Genomic DNA, 16,971 nt, shown 5'->3' on the forward strand with positions numbered 1-16,971 from the left:
CCACAACCAATCTGTTCTGAGTTTGGCTTCATTATAGTTGTTACATGTTCATTTGTTCTACGTGTGAAAAATAAAAGTACAATTCCAAACTTAATTATATTATTTAAAAATAATTTCTGCATATCCAATTATTTAAAAAATATCAAGTTTTTTTTTGAAGAAGTATGTTTTCAACTATAAATTTTGTGACATTTTAATATTCCAATTGAATTAAAGAATTCTATTAAAAGCTTGGAATTATTTTGATAAGGATGATCCAGCTGATCAAAGGATTAACTATTTAAAGTTGTACCATCTGGAAGTTATTCTCTTAAAAACTATAATAAAGTATCTGGAAGATGCTGAATGTAACTGACAACTGCATGCTCTCCTGAAATTGATCCCTCACCAAACCCCTCACTGAATTAAGAAATTCCTCTGAATTTCATACCCTAAAATTAACAGCTTTAGACTATTTTGCTTCATAATATAATACAAAGAAAATAGCAACACAGAGATCTTTTAAACAATTCTGATGAGACAGTTAATGCTTTTGTTTGTCCATTTCTATTGCGTATTACTTCTGGAATACTTGTAATTTCAAACTAGCATGCTTTACAGGGCAAAGAAGATGTTGCTTTTGTTTTTGTCAGTCTTAAGATGTTGTTAAGATATACTTCAGTGTTCAGTGAGTCATATTATAGTTCCCCTGGAACAAATATTTTTAACTTCGTAGCAGACAATATTCTATTTGAAGAATTTTCAGGGGACAGTCCTCTCTTTGAAAATATTATCTGTTTAAAGAGCTGACCAGTCTGATCGAAAATTAAGAGATATAAGAAGAGCAGAGGCTTTGATGAAGCTGCTTATCAATAACATCTGGATAGCATATATAGCCAAAACCCTAACACTAACCTTTCTCTGGTATGTAGGGATATGCCATATTTCTATTGTAATTGTAATATTTTCTCCTAATTATTGACTATTAAACAAATCAGCATATGCGAATTTTGTGCAAATCTATGATCTCTGTATAAGCAATGCATTAATCTAGCTGTCATACCTGAAAGCTTACTCTGGTGTCTAAGAACCATTGTGTCATAAAATTTATTGAAGGATAATTGAGAACTTGGGACCATACATCCTATTCTAGTATCTGGCCATTTGCTAAAAAAAATCTGTTTCAATTTATTCAACATATTTAAAATATTATGTGTCAAGTTTTATGTATTTTAATATTTAAATGAAAAATAAAATCATAATTACAAAAAGGAGAGAAAAAGCCAGATTAAAATACTGCAAGCATAATCTTAGGAAATAATTTTTGAAAGTTACTCCAATGCTGTGTTAATAGATTTTGCTGTCCCCAAATGTGATGGAACTACTTTGATCATAAAACAGACAAAAAATGTAAAAATCAGGGCTCAAATTCTATTTTATTTATGGTCACCACCACCTTACCATATGAAAATAACCCTGGGAGACAGGAGGAAGAGCCACAGCCTAGACAGTGGTCAGACAAAAGGTATCCCAGCCCACAGAAGGAATGGGGTCATGGGAGGTATTACAATAAATGTGGTGTTAGTACTCATGGTTTTGGTTTCTTGTCTGGACTACCTCGAAGGGCTGACCCCAATCTTGCAAGTCTAAAAGCACTTCTCCCCTCCCTTGCCTTTACTTTCCAGAGAACTAGGGAGAGTCCCTTCTGGGGCACTTTCCATACCTCCCTTCCTTCTGTGGGCTGAGATACCTTTTGTCTGACCATTATTTAGGCTGCAGCTCTTCCTTCTGTCTCCCAAGGTTATTTTCACATCTCATTACATCTACATCTAAATTAGGGTAAAAGTACAATAGAGAACAACAAAATAAAACATTACAATGATATTCTGCAGTCCAAGTGTCACAGAGAGAAAGAAAAAAAAATGATATAAATTGACTAATAGATAAGATAGAGTGTAGTTAAGTTCCCTGCTTGAATTCTATGAAGGATAGGATAAATCAGCAGAGCCCACCAATCCTATTGAGCTGATTAGCACAATGTGAAGAATCCCTTGTATCTTGTTCTACATCATTCTTATCATTTACATGACCAATAGAAGTAGTGGTACAATCCTGTTGGTAGGCATGCCTGTCTCACTCACTGATATCCCATGGAACTTTACTACTACAGAGCAGCTGGCACAAGAGGTACTAGTATTTCCCTCAGCTGTCAGGAAAGAAGAGATTCATCTGATGAGCATCCTAGTTACCCCAAAATTACAGGTGAAAATAAGAGGAAAGCAAAAATGCACTGGCTTGCATTTCAGATTAAGCTGGATAAGAATTTGCAGGAGTTTAATGCTTAGCTCTAGTTGAGCCTGAAGATTGCAAATTGCTGAGGCATCAATTTCAAATTACATAGATTATGAAGTTTAACATCCCTACATTTAGGTATTGGTAGCTGTCAACATATTTTTTTTTCCATCCCACTCTGCTATCCCAGTTTTTCTGCTTTTAACTCTCAAGCATTTATTCTTATAAGAAAATGCTATAGAAATTATTTTAACTTTCTGTATATAATTAAAAGGATAGTTATGGTACTTACAGTTTCATTTGTACCTCCCAAGACATTTCAATGTATATTTGAAAGTGTGGGCATGAAGAAGCTAATTTTGTGAGCACAAGTGCAATTTACATTGGTCTTTCTGCTGAACATTGTATTACATTGATACATAATTCTCCACATGCAGATTATCTAATCGCTGCCTACACACATTCAATGAATGCCTTGCTGACACATTCAGATAAGGCACAGTACCTCCCATATATCTTGATCAGATAAACAACAGGTTCAGCTGCTCCAATAATTTCCTGCAGTTGCAAATAATTAACTCTAGTTTGCTAATGCATGTTGCATTGCAAAATTCAACAGGTGCAGCTTCCGTAATTACGTGTGTGTGTGTGTTCATGTGTGCGCGTGCCTGTACACTGACATTTTAAATCACTATGTAATTATTGAACAGCAATAGTGATTAAATAGTAGGCTTTGTTATTAATGTAGTTCTTTACTTTTAAAAGAAATATACATCACAATTGCATATCTAATTTAGATTCATTCTTGATGCAAGTATTGTGAAATGCCAATGAATTATACGTGCTTTCTGTATTTGGCATCTACTGACTTTATACAGAAAAAAAAGGGACATTGTATTATAATTACAAAAATTACACTTTCAAGCAACATGTGCTACAAACCTACTAATAATTCAGGGTCATACAATTCCACCATCAATAAAAATAAAGTTGAATTCCCTCACCCCTGGATATGAGCTAGAATTAGCACCAGTGTTGAAAATATTCACGTTAGAATGGTTAATTACAATTCAGTGTACCCCAAGATACTTGACAATATACAGGAAAGTGCCAAAATTGACTTAATATGTATATAAAAAAATGTTTATCATGTTGAAGAGAAATGGTAACATCTATGATAAGCATTCAATACCAAACTGCAATTTTTTCCCCTAGGGGGTTGTTAAATGTAATTAATAGAGCGGCTGAACCATGATTTTAAAAAAGTCTCAGGAACTTGCAATAGATCATACACATTCTGTTCATCAAACTTCATGCGGGCAGATGAGAGATTATGGCATACAGTAGTTTAAGAAAAACAACAGCAAGAAAATAGAATCTATGTGTCCCCTACAAATCTGTAATTGCACTGGGGTCTCCTTCTCTCTCTCTCTCTCTGTCTCTCAGTATAGATTCTTGTTACACCATTTCAGGAGACAATACATAACTGTTCATTGATTTAGATCTCAAAGACCTACTGTTTATTATGTAGGAAAACATTGTTGGGCAGCAGCATGAGAAACTAACGATAGCTTTGTAAGTGTCCATCCTGTGGTACTAAACCAGGAGCGCCTGGCAATCTTTATGATAATATAGCTTTTCAGAAAGTTTAGAGAATCAGTGGTGTGAACACACATTGATTCTCTCAAGGTAAATGTGATTGTTCAGAGGAAAAAAAAAGATATTTACCAGCATTAATGCAAGTGTTTATATATTTTAATTTAATAATAGTCTGTACAGATTAAATAATTTTCTTAATACTTTTAAGAATTAAAAGAATTATTCTCCTTCTTTATAAATATATTCTCCTTAGATTTTTTTTTAAAAGATATATGGCACATTAGCCAGAATTTCACTTCAATTTGATGAAATCTTTATATTACTAGTGGCTTGGAGCAATTCATTTAGCAACTGTACATGTTTAAACCAGAACTACTGTATTACAATTTAAAACACACTAAATATATTTGGTAGATTTTGTTCATTTCTAAAACTGGAAAATGATTTTTGAATAGCTTTTATAATTTATTTTTAACATATTAATTGGATCTGAGCTTTCTCTAATACAGCTATCAAAATTGATGGTATGAAGCCTGATAATTTTCTGAAAATACGTTTAATATAAAAATAAACATTTGTACCAGAAAAGTTTCATTTATTTTCATCTGAAGATTAGGAGAGAACAATATCATTTGATGTAAGACTCTTATCCAAATGTAATTTATATATTTACTATCAGGGTGTGTTTAATTTTTAGCCAAACCTCTTTTTCATGATTCCCTAAAAAAAGAGATCACTTCCCCCATAGAAGCATACTAAGAACTGGCATTTTGACTTCACAAGGGAAATACAACTTTTGTTTTACCATGTAATATGGCAAACACGTGAGATCACATCGTCAGCTATGCATATACATTACAAAATGTACTGCAGAAATAGGCCTACCGTTTTCCTCATCTGATTTATTGTCATTGTCAGAGTCAGTCAGGGTAAGGGCAGAATTTTCACGGCTTGACAGACCAGAGCTCCGCCTGGATTTAATCCCTCTCCCCCAAAGTCGTATGGCATGCTCAGGAGACACTCCACCCTCTGTATCTGAGTCAGCATCAGACCCAGTACTGAGGGAATAGCCTTGCTGAAGGATTCCTATATCTGAGCAATAACCACTTCGGTGGGGGGAGGGCTCACAAATTCCTAGTTCAGCAAGGGTGAAGTTAGTTCCTAGGAAAATATGAAAGAAAAAAGAGAATTAAAAATTGGAGAGTGTTTTTAAATCTAAATCTAAATTTATTTGAAAAGAAACTAACAGACCTTCATGCAGAACTTGACATGTATAGAACTAGGCTGTACAGATATTGGTAAGGGTATTTAGACAGTTCAGTATAAGAAGTATTGAAAAACAATGTTCATAGGAAGTGGGAGAAAAGTGGATATCTACCTTGATTTATCACTTTCATTATAATATTACTCCCTTTTGTGGAAGTTTAAAAACAATTTATTCCTATGAATTCCTAGAGGATTGTCTAAAGAGTTCTATGTTATCCCCTTAATTACAAAAAACAAAAGAAAAACCAGTCTCCCGCACACACTATGTGTGCAAGTACATTATTAGAGAAGGTGTCATAATGAAATGATCTAGAAGGTAATAGTGAACTATAACACAGAACTGAGAGTTATCTTGAGGTCGACATTAATTTAGCCTAGGCTACTATGTTAGTATAAGAAAACAATTGGTGCCCAAGGTCACTGACTTTATTTGGATTCTAAATTTACTTTATACATAAATGATATGATTTTAATTCATGTTATTCAAAGTATCTTGGCCAGAAGGTACCTTGGGCTTTTCTCATATTAGCTTTTGTTACAGTGTTATATTTGCTAACACACAGTATTATGTGTATGGGTGTACATACTATACAGATTTATCCCATATATAGGCAGATCTATTTTGACTTGACACCAGTAAAAGGTTTCTGTACCTGCTTCTCTACATTAAAAAAATGCAAGACTTAGCTCACATATCATACTAAATCATGGCGTTCTTGCCATAGTTATTCTGTAAATCATATTATTACCTAGATTGGCACAGCATGATAAGCTGTCAACTATGATTAACACACTTCAATGCCTAGGGTCATACGGCATGCTAAACCCAAACTAAACCTCTATACAGTTTAATGAAGCATAAGACCCCATCCTTCCTAGTCATTCATAGTGTATCCTATATTAGTAACCATTTTTGAGTTACATGTGATTAATTTGGGGAGAATATATCTGCAGATTAAGAGAAGAGTTGGAAGTACAGAACAACAGAAACTACAGTATCCAATTCTGCTTGTAGAACGGGGTTTTCTCTTTCTCTTTTCCTTCTGGAGCATCCTGTCCTCTCACCTCAATCTGTTCCAGAAAAATCTCATAATTCTAAGAAACAGATTTCAAGAAAGATGAAGAAAGATGAATAGCTGAAAAAATCTTATGGCTTTTAATAAAATAGGTTATGTGAAAAAGTGCTACTAAATTCCTTCTGATTAAAGGATGATTCTGCATCCTTTGAAATAGAGTATGTACTGCCAGCCCAATCACACTTTTAAAAACAAACAAGAACCTTGTTTACTTTTTACATTTGCTGACCATGATTTATATCAAAATCTACTTATTAACAGTTCTAATTATGAATATAGGAAGAGTCCTACTGAATCCAACAAAAATGAAGCTGTATATATGAGCACCCTTTCCCACAATGGCCAATCAAATGCCTCTGGAAGAAACTATGTATTACTTTAAAACATACTGTAACTGAATCATCCCCCTCCCACCTTAAAAAAACCCTTTGCTTTAAGTTAAATGTGGGAATTGAATCCAAATGAAGAGATAGAACCCTTTTTCCCTTTTCTTATGCAATTGAACTATAATTGTGTTAATAATTTTGATGGATTGATTGAGGCTCTTCAGATCTCTCAACTCATCCCCACTACCCTACTGTATCCTATATTAGTAACTATTTTTGAATTACATGTGATTACTTTTTGGGGGAATACATATGCAGGTTAAGGGGTCCCAATATGGACTGGATTGCACCTCAGAAGCAGCAGTCTTAAAAATCCCCTATATTTAAAACTTTAATATACATGCACACACACATGCACGGACATTAACTAGCTAGATGGCAGTAGCTAGCTAACTTTGGTTGGTTTTGACATGCTAAGTGGGATCAGACATGATTCTTACTTGTGTGGGAAATCACCAGGATATCCCAGATAGTTGAGAAGTTGAAACACATACCAGAAGAAGGCAACTTCAAATCCAAGACAACTACATGGATATATCCATCAATTTATAGCTAGCTGAACAGAACTTGAAAACTTTTTAATGGCCTTTAAACCAAAACAAACATCTCTAATCCCTCATGCACTTGCACTACTTTACAACAGAAAAATACTGAAAGAGAAACAATTTTGGAAAAGCAGTCAGTGAATGCCTATAATAAAATTTTATTCAGAAGTCACTTCTCGTTATTAATCTCATTTTAAAGCAGGAAACATTAAGACTGAAAAACATATGTCTATATAAAAACTAATCAGTGAATCCTAGCCAGGAAATCCTAACAACAGACACCTGGAATGAAGAACAAGCTCCCAGTGATAGAAAATTCTGCAACAGAACCAAATAAAATAAAATAAAATAAAACAATAGAGGTTTTACGTTATAGCTGCCACTATTGCTTTTCTAATCATGAAAGTGCACTGAGGCAGGGGACATACAGAAGAATCCACCCACAGGAGTTTTTTTCCACCTGCTTTCTTTCTAGGATGGCTTATTTCATAAGGAAGTGTAAGATGCTCTGTTCTTATTCTCTTCTATGGCTGGGATGGATTACTGCTCCACTCAAAGTTAATTTCTACATAAACAGTGTGCACACATTGAGATTTGTACTGGAATGGAATTCTGGTGAGGAATGGTGAACTAATGTCCTGAATTTTCTCTGTTCCATGGATCACAGGGGGCACTATGGCTGAAAAGGCATCTGGATATGAGCTCCGGACTGCTGAAACTGTCTTTGGATGAAAGAGAGATCTTGAGATGACCCATATGTACTCTGGACAGCTGGTTTTTGTGAGTAGATTGCAGAAACTAATGTTTTTGAAGCTGCTTGCAATCAGCTGAGAGTTGCAGTTTCCATCATGCTCTGAGCTGTTAATGCAGCCTTTATGAACTCAAGGTTCAACCAAACCTCATCTTCTTAATCACTTTGGAGCGTTATTTTTTCAATTGTTTCTTAAGATTGAAAAACCCTTGGAACCACAAGTTCAGCAGTCACTGGGTGAGTTTCTCCTCAATCCATTTTTTTTTATATGTGTTTCCAGCAAAGACCTTTATTTTCTGCAATATACAGCAAAAGGGTGATTATAGTGTTTCTTTTGGAAAGGTTTTAAATTCAAGCATTTGGGTGAAATTGATTTAAAGAAAGACTTTGAAGCTAATTAGAAAAATCCTCTCACATGGGAATTTTTTTTCTTGTTTACATTTCAAACTGATAAAAAGACTTTGAAGGTTGATTACTAGAGGACACCAGATATCTATTTTAAAAGATATGTTTGATCTGTGGGCTCAAAAAGTGCTCAAGCTATTTAATTCTATACTGAAATCAAATGTTGTTATTGAAGAGGAACAGATCCCTTTGAAGATAACCAAAATGGACTTTAAGGTGGGCTTAAAAATTATAACCTGTAAGAAAGAGATGAAATATTGGACTTAAAGAAATTGGATGATTGTTAAAAAAAAAAAAAAAAGGCATACAAATAATGTACCAAAAGAGTGATGTAGATTACCCTTTTAAATTGGAATATAAAACATCTACTGGACTTACCACACAAAAATTATAAGTGGACTTGGATAAAGATGACAAGAACTCCAAGAGAAGAGACCAGGATAGTAGAAAATAGAACTTTATTTATGGGACTTACAGATGGCTGGGAGAAAGAAGAAAAAAAAATACAAAATTGGTTTATTTGATTATGGTTAAATAATGAGTTGCTATCTCTGGTGATGCTTAATGGTTATCCTGACTGGTAGGTTTTGTTTGTTTGTTTGTTTTTGGAAATGTTCAGCTGGGTGTAATGGATTAGTTTGTAATATCTCTGTTATTATTTTTGATACATATATAAGGGGTTACCATTTCTTGTAATGTTAAATAGTTTTTTTTAAATTTTTTGTAATGTTTAATTGTTAATTGGGATTAGGTTTTGATTATTAAAGAGAGGAATTAGGGGATTTTGATTAATAGGAAGGATTATATATGTATGTGGTTAGATATTTCTTTTACTGGACCTTTGTGGATTAATAAGCACAGGTGAAGATTTAGAAATGAGCTTATAGAAAATGGGGTGAGGTATTGAATGCAGATGTATTTGGTTGTATTTTAAGAGAGAATGATAAGTTGTTAATGTTGAATAAACTTTCTGGGGATGAGGGGGGACATTTCTTCTTACTACTTCCTTTTTTTCTTTTTTGGGGGAACTTTTTCTGACTTTTAATTCTTTTTCTTTTCTTTTTAAAATGTATTTTGTATTAGGTTCTTGTATTAGTTTTATCTGTTTAATATAATACCTAATAAAATTATTTTTAAAAAGAGATTTGTACAGGAATGAACTGCCAGAGAATTTGCTGATAGTGTGTTTTGGGAAGTTAAGGAGATAGCGTGAGTGGAAAAAGGCTGGAAAATCGCTGTTACAAGATACACCAATATCATTCCCAATGAATGCCCCTCAAAAGATAATAACACTGAAAACATAGAAAAAGTGTCACCCTTTCTGCTAGCGCAATATATATGCATAAAGATATAATATGAAAGCATGCAATGCTATTTAACTGCACAACAATGTATGTGATCAATAATCATAATGTGAGTCTGAGTTTGGCACGAGAATATTTTAATGAAAGAGAACAGTCCTGGAATACACAAACATCATGCCCTTCCTTCTTTATCAACTATAACCTGACAAAAATAAACAAAAACCTAACTTTTTTATTTCTGATCATTCTATCTATTCTATCTACCAGCATGCTGGTTTTACACTTTGTAGTTACATTTAACATTTTAGTGTAATACTTCACACAAACACACTTACTTCTCCAGTTTCAATTTCTGTTACAGCTCTCATATATTTAGAATTTCAAAGAAAGAACACAATCAAATTGAAGGTTGTGTTTATATGTGTTTTTATTTCTATCCACACATAACTTTTTATCTACCTTTGTCTTAACTTTTCAAAAATACGTATTTGTATGACCTTTCTGTGAGTTTTAAAATATCAGCAGGTAATATGGGAGGCATATAAACACGCACACCTTTTTTAATGGAGTTTCACTCATGCCTTTATAATTGAAAACAAATTTGCTGTAAACACCTTTAAATAATCAGTAGGGAAATTAGAATAACTAGGGGATTTTTAAAATTATAAAAGCAGTATGTGAAGTGAGCTTAGCAATAAACCATAAAAGGATGTTGGTAAAGGTGTATTTGGAAAATAGGAATCAAAGGAAACAATGAAGCTATGATAAATAATGATCCTTAAGTGGACATTTCTAATAATAAGAGAATACAGTGATTCTAAAAGTGTACTCTCACACATTTGTAACAAAACCAAACACAAATACTATCAAATTATGAACATACTAACTTGGATAAGCTGTTTTACAAGTGAAATAAAATAACTTAATAAGCTATAGAATTTAACATCCTTTAAATCTCCACATGTTTACACTTTAATTAGTGTTCTGCTTTCATGTAAAAATGAAAATGAAGCCAAGAACAAACTTAATGACTTCTCTTGTTATTTTCTTTGTGATCATTGGAACTATAATGAAAAGAGCATTGAGATAAAGAGCTCACTTTTTCTGCTTTTTGAAAATTAAATGTTTGGCAAAATGCACATGGCTTCCAAAGATAAGAAGCTAACTATTTAAACAAACTGAAAATTGCACCAGAACAGAAACACCGCTATTTGACCCAACCACCAATAATCCTGTTCCAGCATTTGGTGCTGTCATGAGTACTGATGGTGAGCAGGAGGGGGCCCCTATCCAGGGGGGAAAACTCTGCTCACCATCAGTACTCATGACAGGTGCAATATTAAGTAACATGTCCACAGGGATCAAGCTGGCATGAAATGCCCACTGTTAATGCTAAATCCACACTAATGTACGTTCTCTCTATATAAAATCTATTATAACAGTCTGTGTTACTTTTAATTATAGTTTTGTTGAGAATAAGGTCCATTGAATATAATGAAATTTATTTCTGAGTAGATATACAGTACATAGAATTGCACTGGTAAGAAGGTTGAACATGAACAATGCATGAAAATAATTCCTGTTTTAAAAGATTTAGCTAACCTAGAGCATTAACATCACATTTATATTATGCCACTATCAAAGAAAAAGTGACCAGTATATTTACTGTTTCAGCAGTATACACAAATTTGGCTAAATAATTTGAGTCAAATATTTTTTCAGTGACAGATGGAAGTCAAATAATCAGTTACTGAGGCTACTTATTTGGATGGGAGACAGTGACAGAGTTCAAAAATGTGTTTAAGTTCATATAAAATGTTGTGGGAAAAATGCTCACTTAAATAAGGAAACAAAGCATTTGAAGATAGATGCAACAAAGTATCTTTTATTTACATGAACAACTACAGTGATCACTTGAGAATGTGAAAGAGTCCCAAAGCCCACAAGGTTACAGGTTATATAACCTCTGAAATGATATATAGAACTTACATAACATTTCAGGAGCGTGGGATCTTACTATTGGCTGACCCAGTACCTCTACATTCTGTGGTTCTGAGGAGACTCCAAGCCCACCTCTACTGGTACTAGCAAGTTCAAATATAAACAATGTCCTTTCTGTACCCATAAGTAGACTCCCCTCACACCATGGAAAGGAAAACAATTTGGTTTTTACTGTGTCTCCTTCCCCTCCAGGGTTATCAGGCAGTTTCAGTTTGCTCTTCTGCATCATATATGTAAGCATAGAATATTATTTGACCCCCATATTCCCCCATTTATTTTCCCCCTCTTCAGGTTGGCTATATAGTAGAGGGAGGCAGAGCAAAAATAGGCAAACCACCCTGAGAAATCATTTGAGAATGTTGTACATGGATGATAGCCGGAATTACAAACAGTACAAGCTCTACAGCAAGAGGGTCCTCACATTATACAAATATATAAGTATTCCTATTAAAAGGAAAAGCAAAACAAATGAATATACTGTTCTTTATCTATGTCCATATGAAAGTAATTCTATGAATATATGACAGTAATTTATGTTCTAGGCTATCCTCTATGACTTGGGCTTTACCAACTTCTTCAAGGGAATGGGCCTGCTTATGTTGATTAACCCAAATGCAACAGAAAGAAGCCACTAATTTTAATCCCTCTCCTCCCACCTTGTGATGCCAATAATTATTCCAGAGCCATCTTGCCCTGAGTTCTGTTAGTAAAATATAGTAAACTTTTTTTTTTTTTTGGGGGGGGTGCCTTTGGGTCAGTGTTTAATCCTGGTGACTGCCTGGAGTAGTCTCTGCAGTTTTCTTGCCAAAATTTCGGAAGTGGTTTGCATTGCCTTCTTCCTAGGGTTGACAGAGTGTGACTGGCCCAAAGTCACCCAGGTGGCTTTGTGCCTAGGGTGGACTAGAACTCCTGGTCCCTTGATTTCTAACCTGATGCCTTAACCACTACATCAAGCTAGCTCTCAAATATAAATACCTTCTAAAAATGATATTTTTCCAATTTTGTCCCTTTAAATGATTTTTCAATTAAGCAGAACACATATTTTCAATTTTACAATTAAAAAAAATCTTTAAAAGTTAATAATAAAAATATAATGGGACTATGACAATTGAGTACAAGACGCAAAAAAAATGCAATAGGAAAGGATTTGTTCTGGTTACATTTTTTTACATGCTTTAATATCCTGGGCCCCATTTGGTTTGAATGAAGACATTGATTGGCATTCTATGATATCAGTAAGACTTTTATTTTAAAAACTGTGGTTTGTTCCTCCACAGTTATTGAAATTAAATCATAGTTTGGTGCAAATGCTTGCAATATTATATACTTTGTTAATTTAGTTCAGGTGATCAACTTGCTTTATATTCATTTTCCTATTTTTGTTTATTTGATTTGTATTTATAGAATAGACAATACTGGATTTATTTGCAGCATTATATTTCAACAGTCAGCACTGAATTATTACTTCAGCTATATAAACTGTGTCATTTTAGATTTTGGTGAGGAGTTAAGATTTGAGGCCACTGAGTAAGCATTTAAAATGTGTCTAGTCTGCCCGACATTAGGGTTTCTTTGAGATATTTTGAAACAACATTCCATCTTCTTCACCCGGTGTCCTACAATCTCCCTCAGATAGGAGAACAGAACTTTTACCAAGGATGAAAGTGACAGACAATTTAGGTCTTAGGAATTGGAGACAATGTTTCATTTGAACATATTATGTATGCTCATATTTTGTAACCACATTTACTCCTCAGTAATTTTTCCACATTATTTATCTATTTATTTATTTGCATTTAAACTGTTTTGTAATATTTATCAGATTTTATCAACTTTATTTTTGTGTTGTTACCATGCAGTACCAACAGAAGGAAACAAAAACTTCTTATTCTGGATTGACAATCTATAGGGCTGGAAATAATCAGGTCAAAACAAGTCATTAAACTAGTTCATTAGTTCAAAAACAAGGGTTTACTCTATAATTCTTCATGGCACTGGTTAGGTCTCCCAGTTTTTTGTGATTCTTAGCTGCTGTCAGATCAAGGTTTCAAAGGTATACCTGTCCCACCTGAGTTCTCAGCTGTTAAAATTCCTCAGATGCATTGTCTTGGCTGACTATTCTAGGAATAGTTAGCCAAGAGATATGTTGGGGAAGGCTAATCTATGGAACAGCCTCCCACCTGGAATGCAGAAGGCCCCTATCCTTTTAGCCTTTTAGAAGGCCATGAAGACCTGAGTTAAGCCAACACATGTGAGTTGGAATGTTATGGTGCCTTGGCTGGGTGTAATGGTTTTAATTTTGTTAAGTTTGTTTATTGTTGCATGTTGTGTTGTTAGCCACCCAGTATTACATAAGATGAGTGGCAATGTAAACCTTTAAAAAGCTTCTAAACCTTTAAAATACATACATACATACTTACATACTATGCATAATTAGAGGATGAAACAGTATGTTCACACAATTATTCAGAATAGTTTATGATATGAATTCTATGCATTATACACTCAAGGTTATTTGGTTATTATTTTAGCATTCTCAAACAGGAACACAGTATAATGCCAACCAATTTTTAAAACATGATTTTGAGATGTGGACTCAATAAACAATAGGATACATTTCTTTAAAAATAATACATTTTAAATTCACATAGCCATTTTATTGAAATTTCTTACATTCTAATTTTATTTTTCTACCTGTGTTCAGATCTATGCAAAATAATTACTTGCTTTCATGGCTCCCCCCCCACCCCCCACCCCCCACCCCAAATAGAGCTCTGGTTGGCACCAACTCAGCCAATTTAATATAAGCTTGAATATTTGCACAGATGGCTTATCTGTTCTAAACTTAACAATTATATAGTTATTTGCTGTATCTATACATTACTGACATCTGAGTATTCAGAAAGAAATATGGACAAGGATACAGAAAATTGTCCCTCTCTTTAAACAGAACTGGGAGATCATTTTTAGGGAATTCCCAATGTTTTCATAGTTACTTGCTAAGTATAATAAGAACTGGATACCAAGAGTTTCTATTTCTAGACTAATTAATCAAGATGCATATCAAAATAATTAAAGAGGCCTGGCTGAATCAAACCACAGATCCATCTAGAGCAAACTCATGGCTTATGGGCTGTGTGGCCCTCCATTTTATGTGGCCTGCATATACTCAATATACTTGCACTATTTTAATGGGTTGTAGGAATAACCTTGAGTACCAGGAAGAAGAGCTGGAACCAAGGCAATGGTCAGATAAAAGAAACCTGAGTCCCAGGCAGAAATGTAATCCAAGTAAGTATCTCAGACAAGACACTCCCTTAGTTCTCACAAAGATAAAGGGAGGGAGGGGGGAAGCTCATTCAGAGTTGCAAGATTCTTTACTGTAACCTTATAATAAAAGTAGTAGTAGCTTGTGTGATCTCCTAGTCTGGTCTGCTTTGAATTCTAAGAAAGATCTTGAGAACCAGCCTGAAACAAGTATGGAAGGGGATTACTTTCAATTTCCTACTAAATCATTGATTGTTTCAGACAATCTTGCCATTCTTTAAAAGTGAAGCCAAATACTATTTGTATACAATCAAACTGACAAGACAATGCATATTGCAGGTTTCATAAGTGCACAACATATACATATATTTCATAAATCTTTGTGAAGATTTGTATTTCTTTGAGTGTTTACAATTATCAGTTTTAAAGCTAGATATTTCTTTTCTTGTTTGTAAATTAGATTGCCTTTATGATGAAATGAGAGATACAGCTTGCTGGAAAAACTAGCATATGTGGGTATTTTAACTCATAGAGTAGATTTGAGTTGCCACCATATTATTTATGTTGCACCATCATAGCTCAATTACAGAGTAAACTGGTAAAAAGAGAATGGAGTCTTAAGTTTAATATTATAATGCTATGCATATTTACATGAAAGTAAACTGCACTGAACACAGTGGGACTGCTTCCATAAAAACATTCATAGAATTGTTCTGCCAATCTCATGCAGTGCTATGAGTATCTCAATTACGCCTACTTTCTCCTTAATAGCTACTGTAAGATACAGTATAGAGCTAGGGTTGGCTACTTGGAAGCTTTTTAGTATAGACATAGCTTGAAAGATCAAGGGTGGAAACATGTCCTTTTTTATATGCTTCAAGGAATGGCTTTCCCAAGGGAGCTTGAATTCTCCTCTCCTCTCCTCTCCTCTCCTCTCCTCTCCTCTCCTCTCCTCTGAGAATTAGCCTGGTGACCTCTGCAGTTTGAATTTTCAGTGATGGGGTACATAGTATAGTAATGTTTAACTATATTGTTAAGTTTGTCTTGTTTCTGTTTGAATGTGGATTTAACTGCTTTTGTAAGTTATGTATGGATGTATGGTACAATTATTTCCAAATGCCTGGCATTGGTAATCCATTTTTATATTGCTAATAGAAATATTGTGCTTCAAAACCTTAGAATATATATATATATATATATATATATATATATATATATATATATATATATATATATATTTGCATTGCATGCACTGATGAACTAGCCTGCTCAGCAAGCATTTAACAGATTAGACACTTGAACATGGTTTTAGGCAATGCTCTCTCATGTTTCTGCATATTGCCTGATAAACACTTCAAAGTAAACCGCTCATAAATATGAAATGAAAAGCTGAGAAGTCGTTATGCACAGCTTTGAGATACAAATCTCTTTATTCCCCTCTGAAGTGGAGTTTGATTGACATAATGAGTCATAGATCCTGTCCGGGGACTCACTGCCTTATCCCTCTTTCCTCAGGAGACAGGGAGACTATAAAGATATATACTTCAGAACTTTGTGACAGACAGCTATATCTATTTTTTTTAAAAAAATCAACTCTACACACTTTGCTTATTATATTATATTATAAATACTCAACTTTGGAAGTCTCTGACATATGCCAACAACTGGCAGAAGTTCAATGCAAGGATATTAATCAATGGACAGTTTTATTGCTACTCCAAATAAAGTGGCATTATGAGACACAGGTGCTTAAAATTGCACCTTTAAAGGAACATTATAGCAAAATCTAGAAACCAACCAATTTTCTAAAAATGCCATCCTGTGTTGCTTTAAGGAATTTCAAACAAGGACCTCTGACAGTGGTTACTGGTGTCAAGTATGTACCTGGACATTAAAATGATTTAGATAATTCGAGGAAAAAAAGCTTAACTGCAAAAGAGACAGGGCAAGTATCATGCCATGGATAGGAAGAGCAGTATAGGCTTATTTCCTGTTCATCCCGTTATTGTTAAATAAGTTGCTGAATCTTAGAATATTTTGTTGAAGTTGTAATCCTAGGAACAAATCTAAATCTTAAGCTTTATGTAAAAAGACCTCATG

The 16,971-nt window shown here is 34.0% G+C and overlaps 1 protein-coding gene across 1 annotated transcript in view; it reads right to left on the reverse strand.

Moving 5' to 3' along the window:
• Nucleotides 1-16,971, reverse strand: part of TENM2 (teneurin transmembrane protein 2) — an 874,568-nt gene that overhangs the window by 816,740 nt on the left and 40,857 nt on the right. Inside the window, exon 2 of the mRNA XM_063292454.1 lies at nt 4,756-5,031. Within this exon, the coding sequence (XP_063148524.1) occupies nt 4,756-5,031 (276 nt within the window). The remainder of the gene's footprint in view (nt 1-4,755; nt 5,032-16,971) is intronic.

Source organism: Candoia aspera, chromosome 2 (assembly GCF_035149785.1).
Source record: "Candoia aspera isolate rCanAsp1 chromosome 2, rCanAsp1.hap2, whole genome shotgun sequence".
Lineage (NCBI taxonomy): Eukaryota > Metazoa > Chordata > Lepidosauria > Squamata > Boidae > Candoia > Candoia aspera.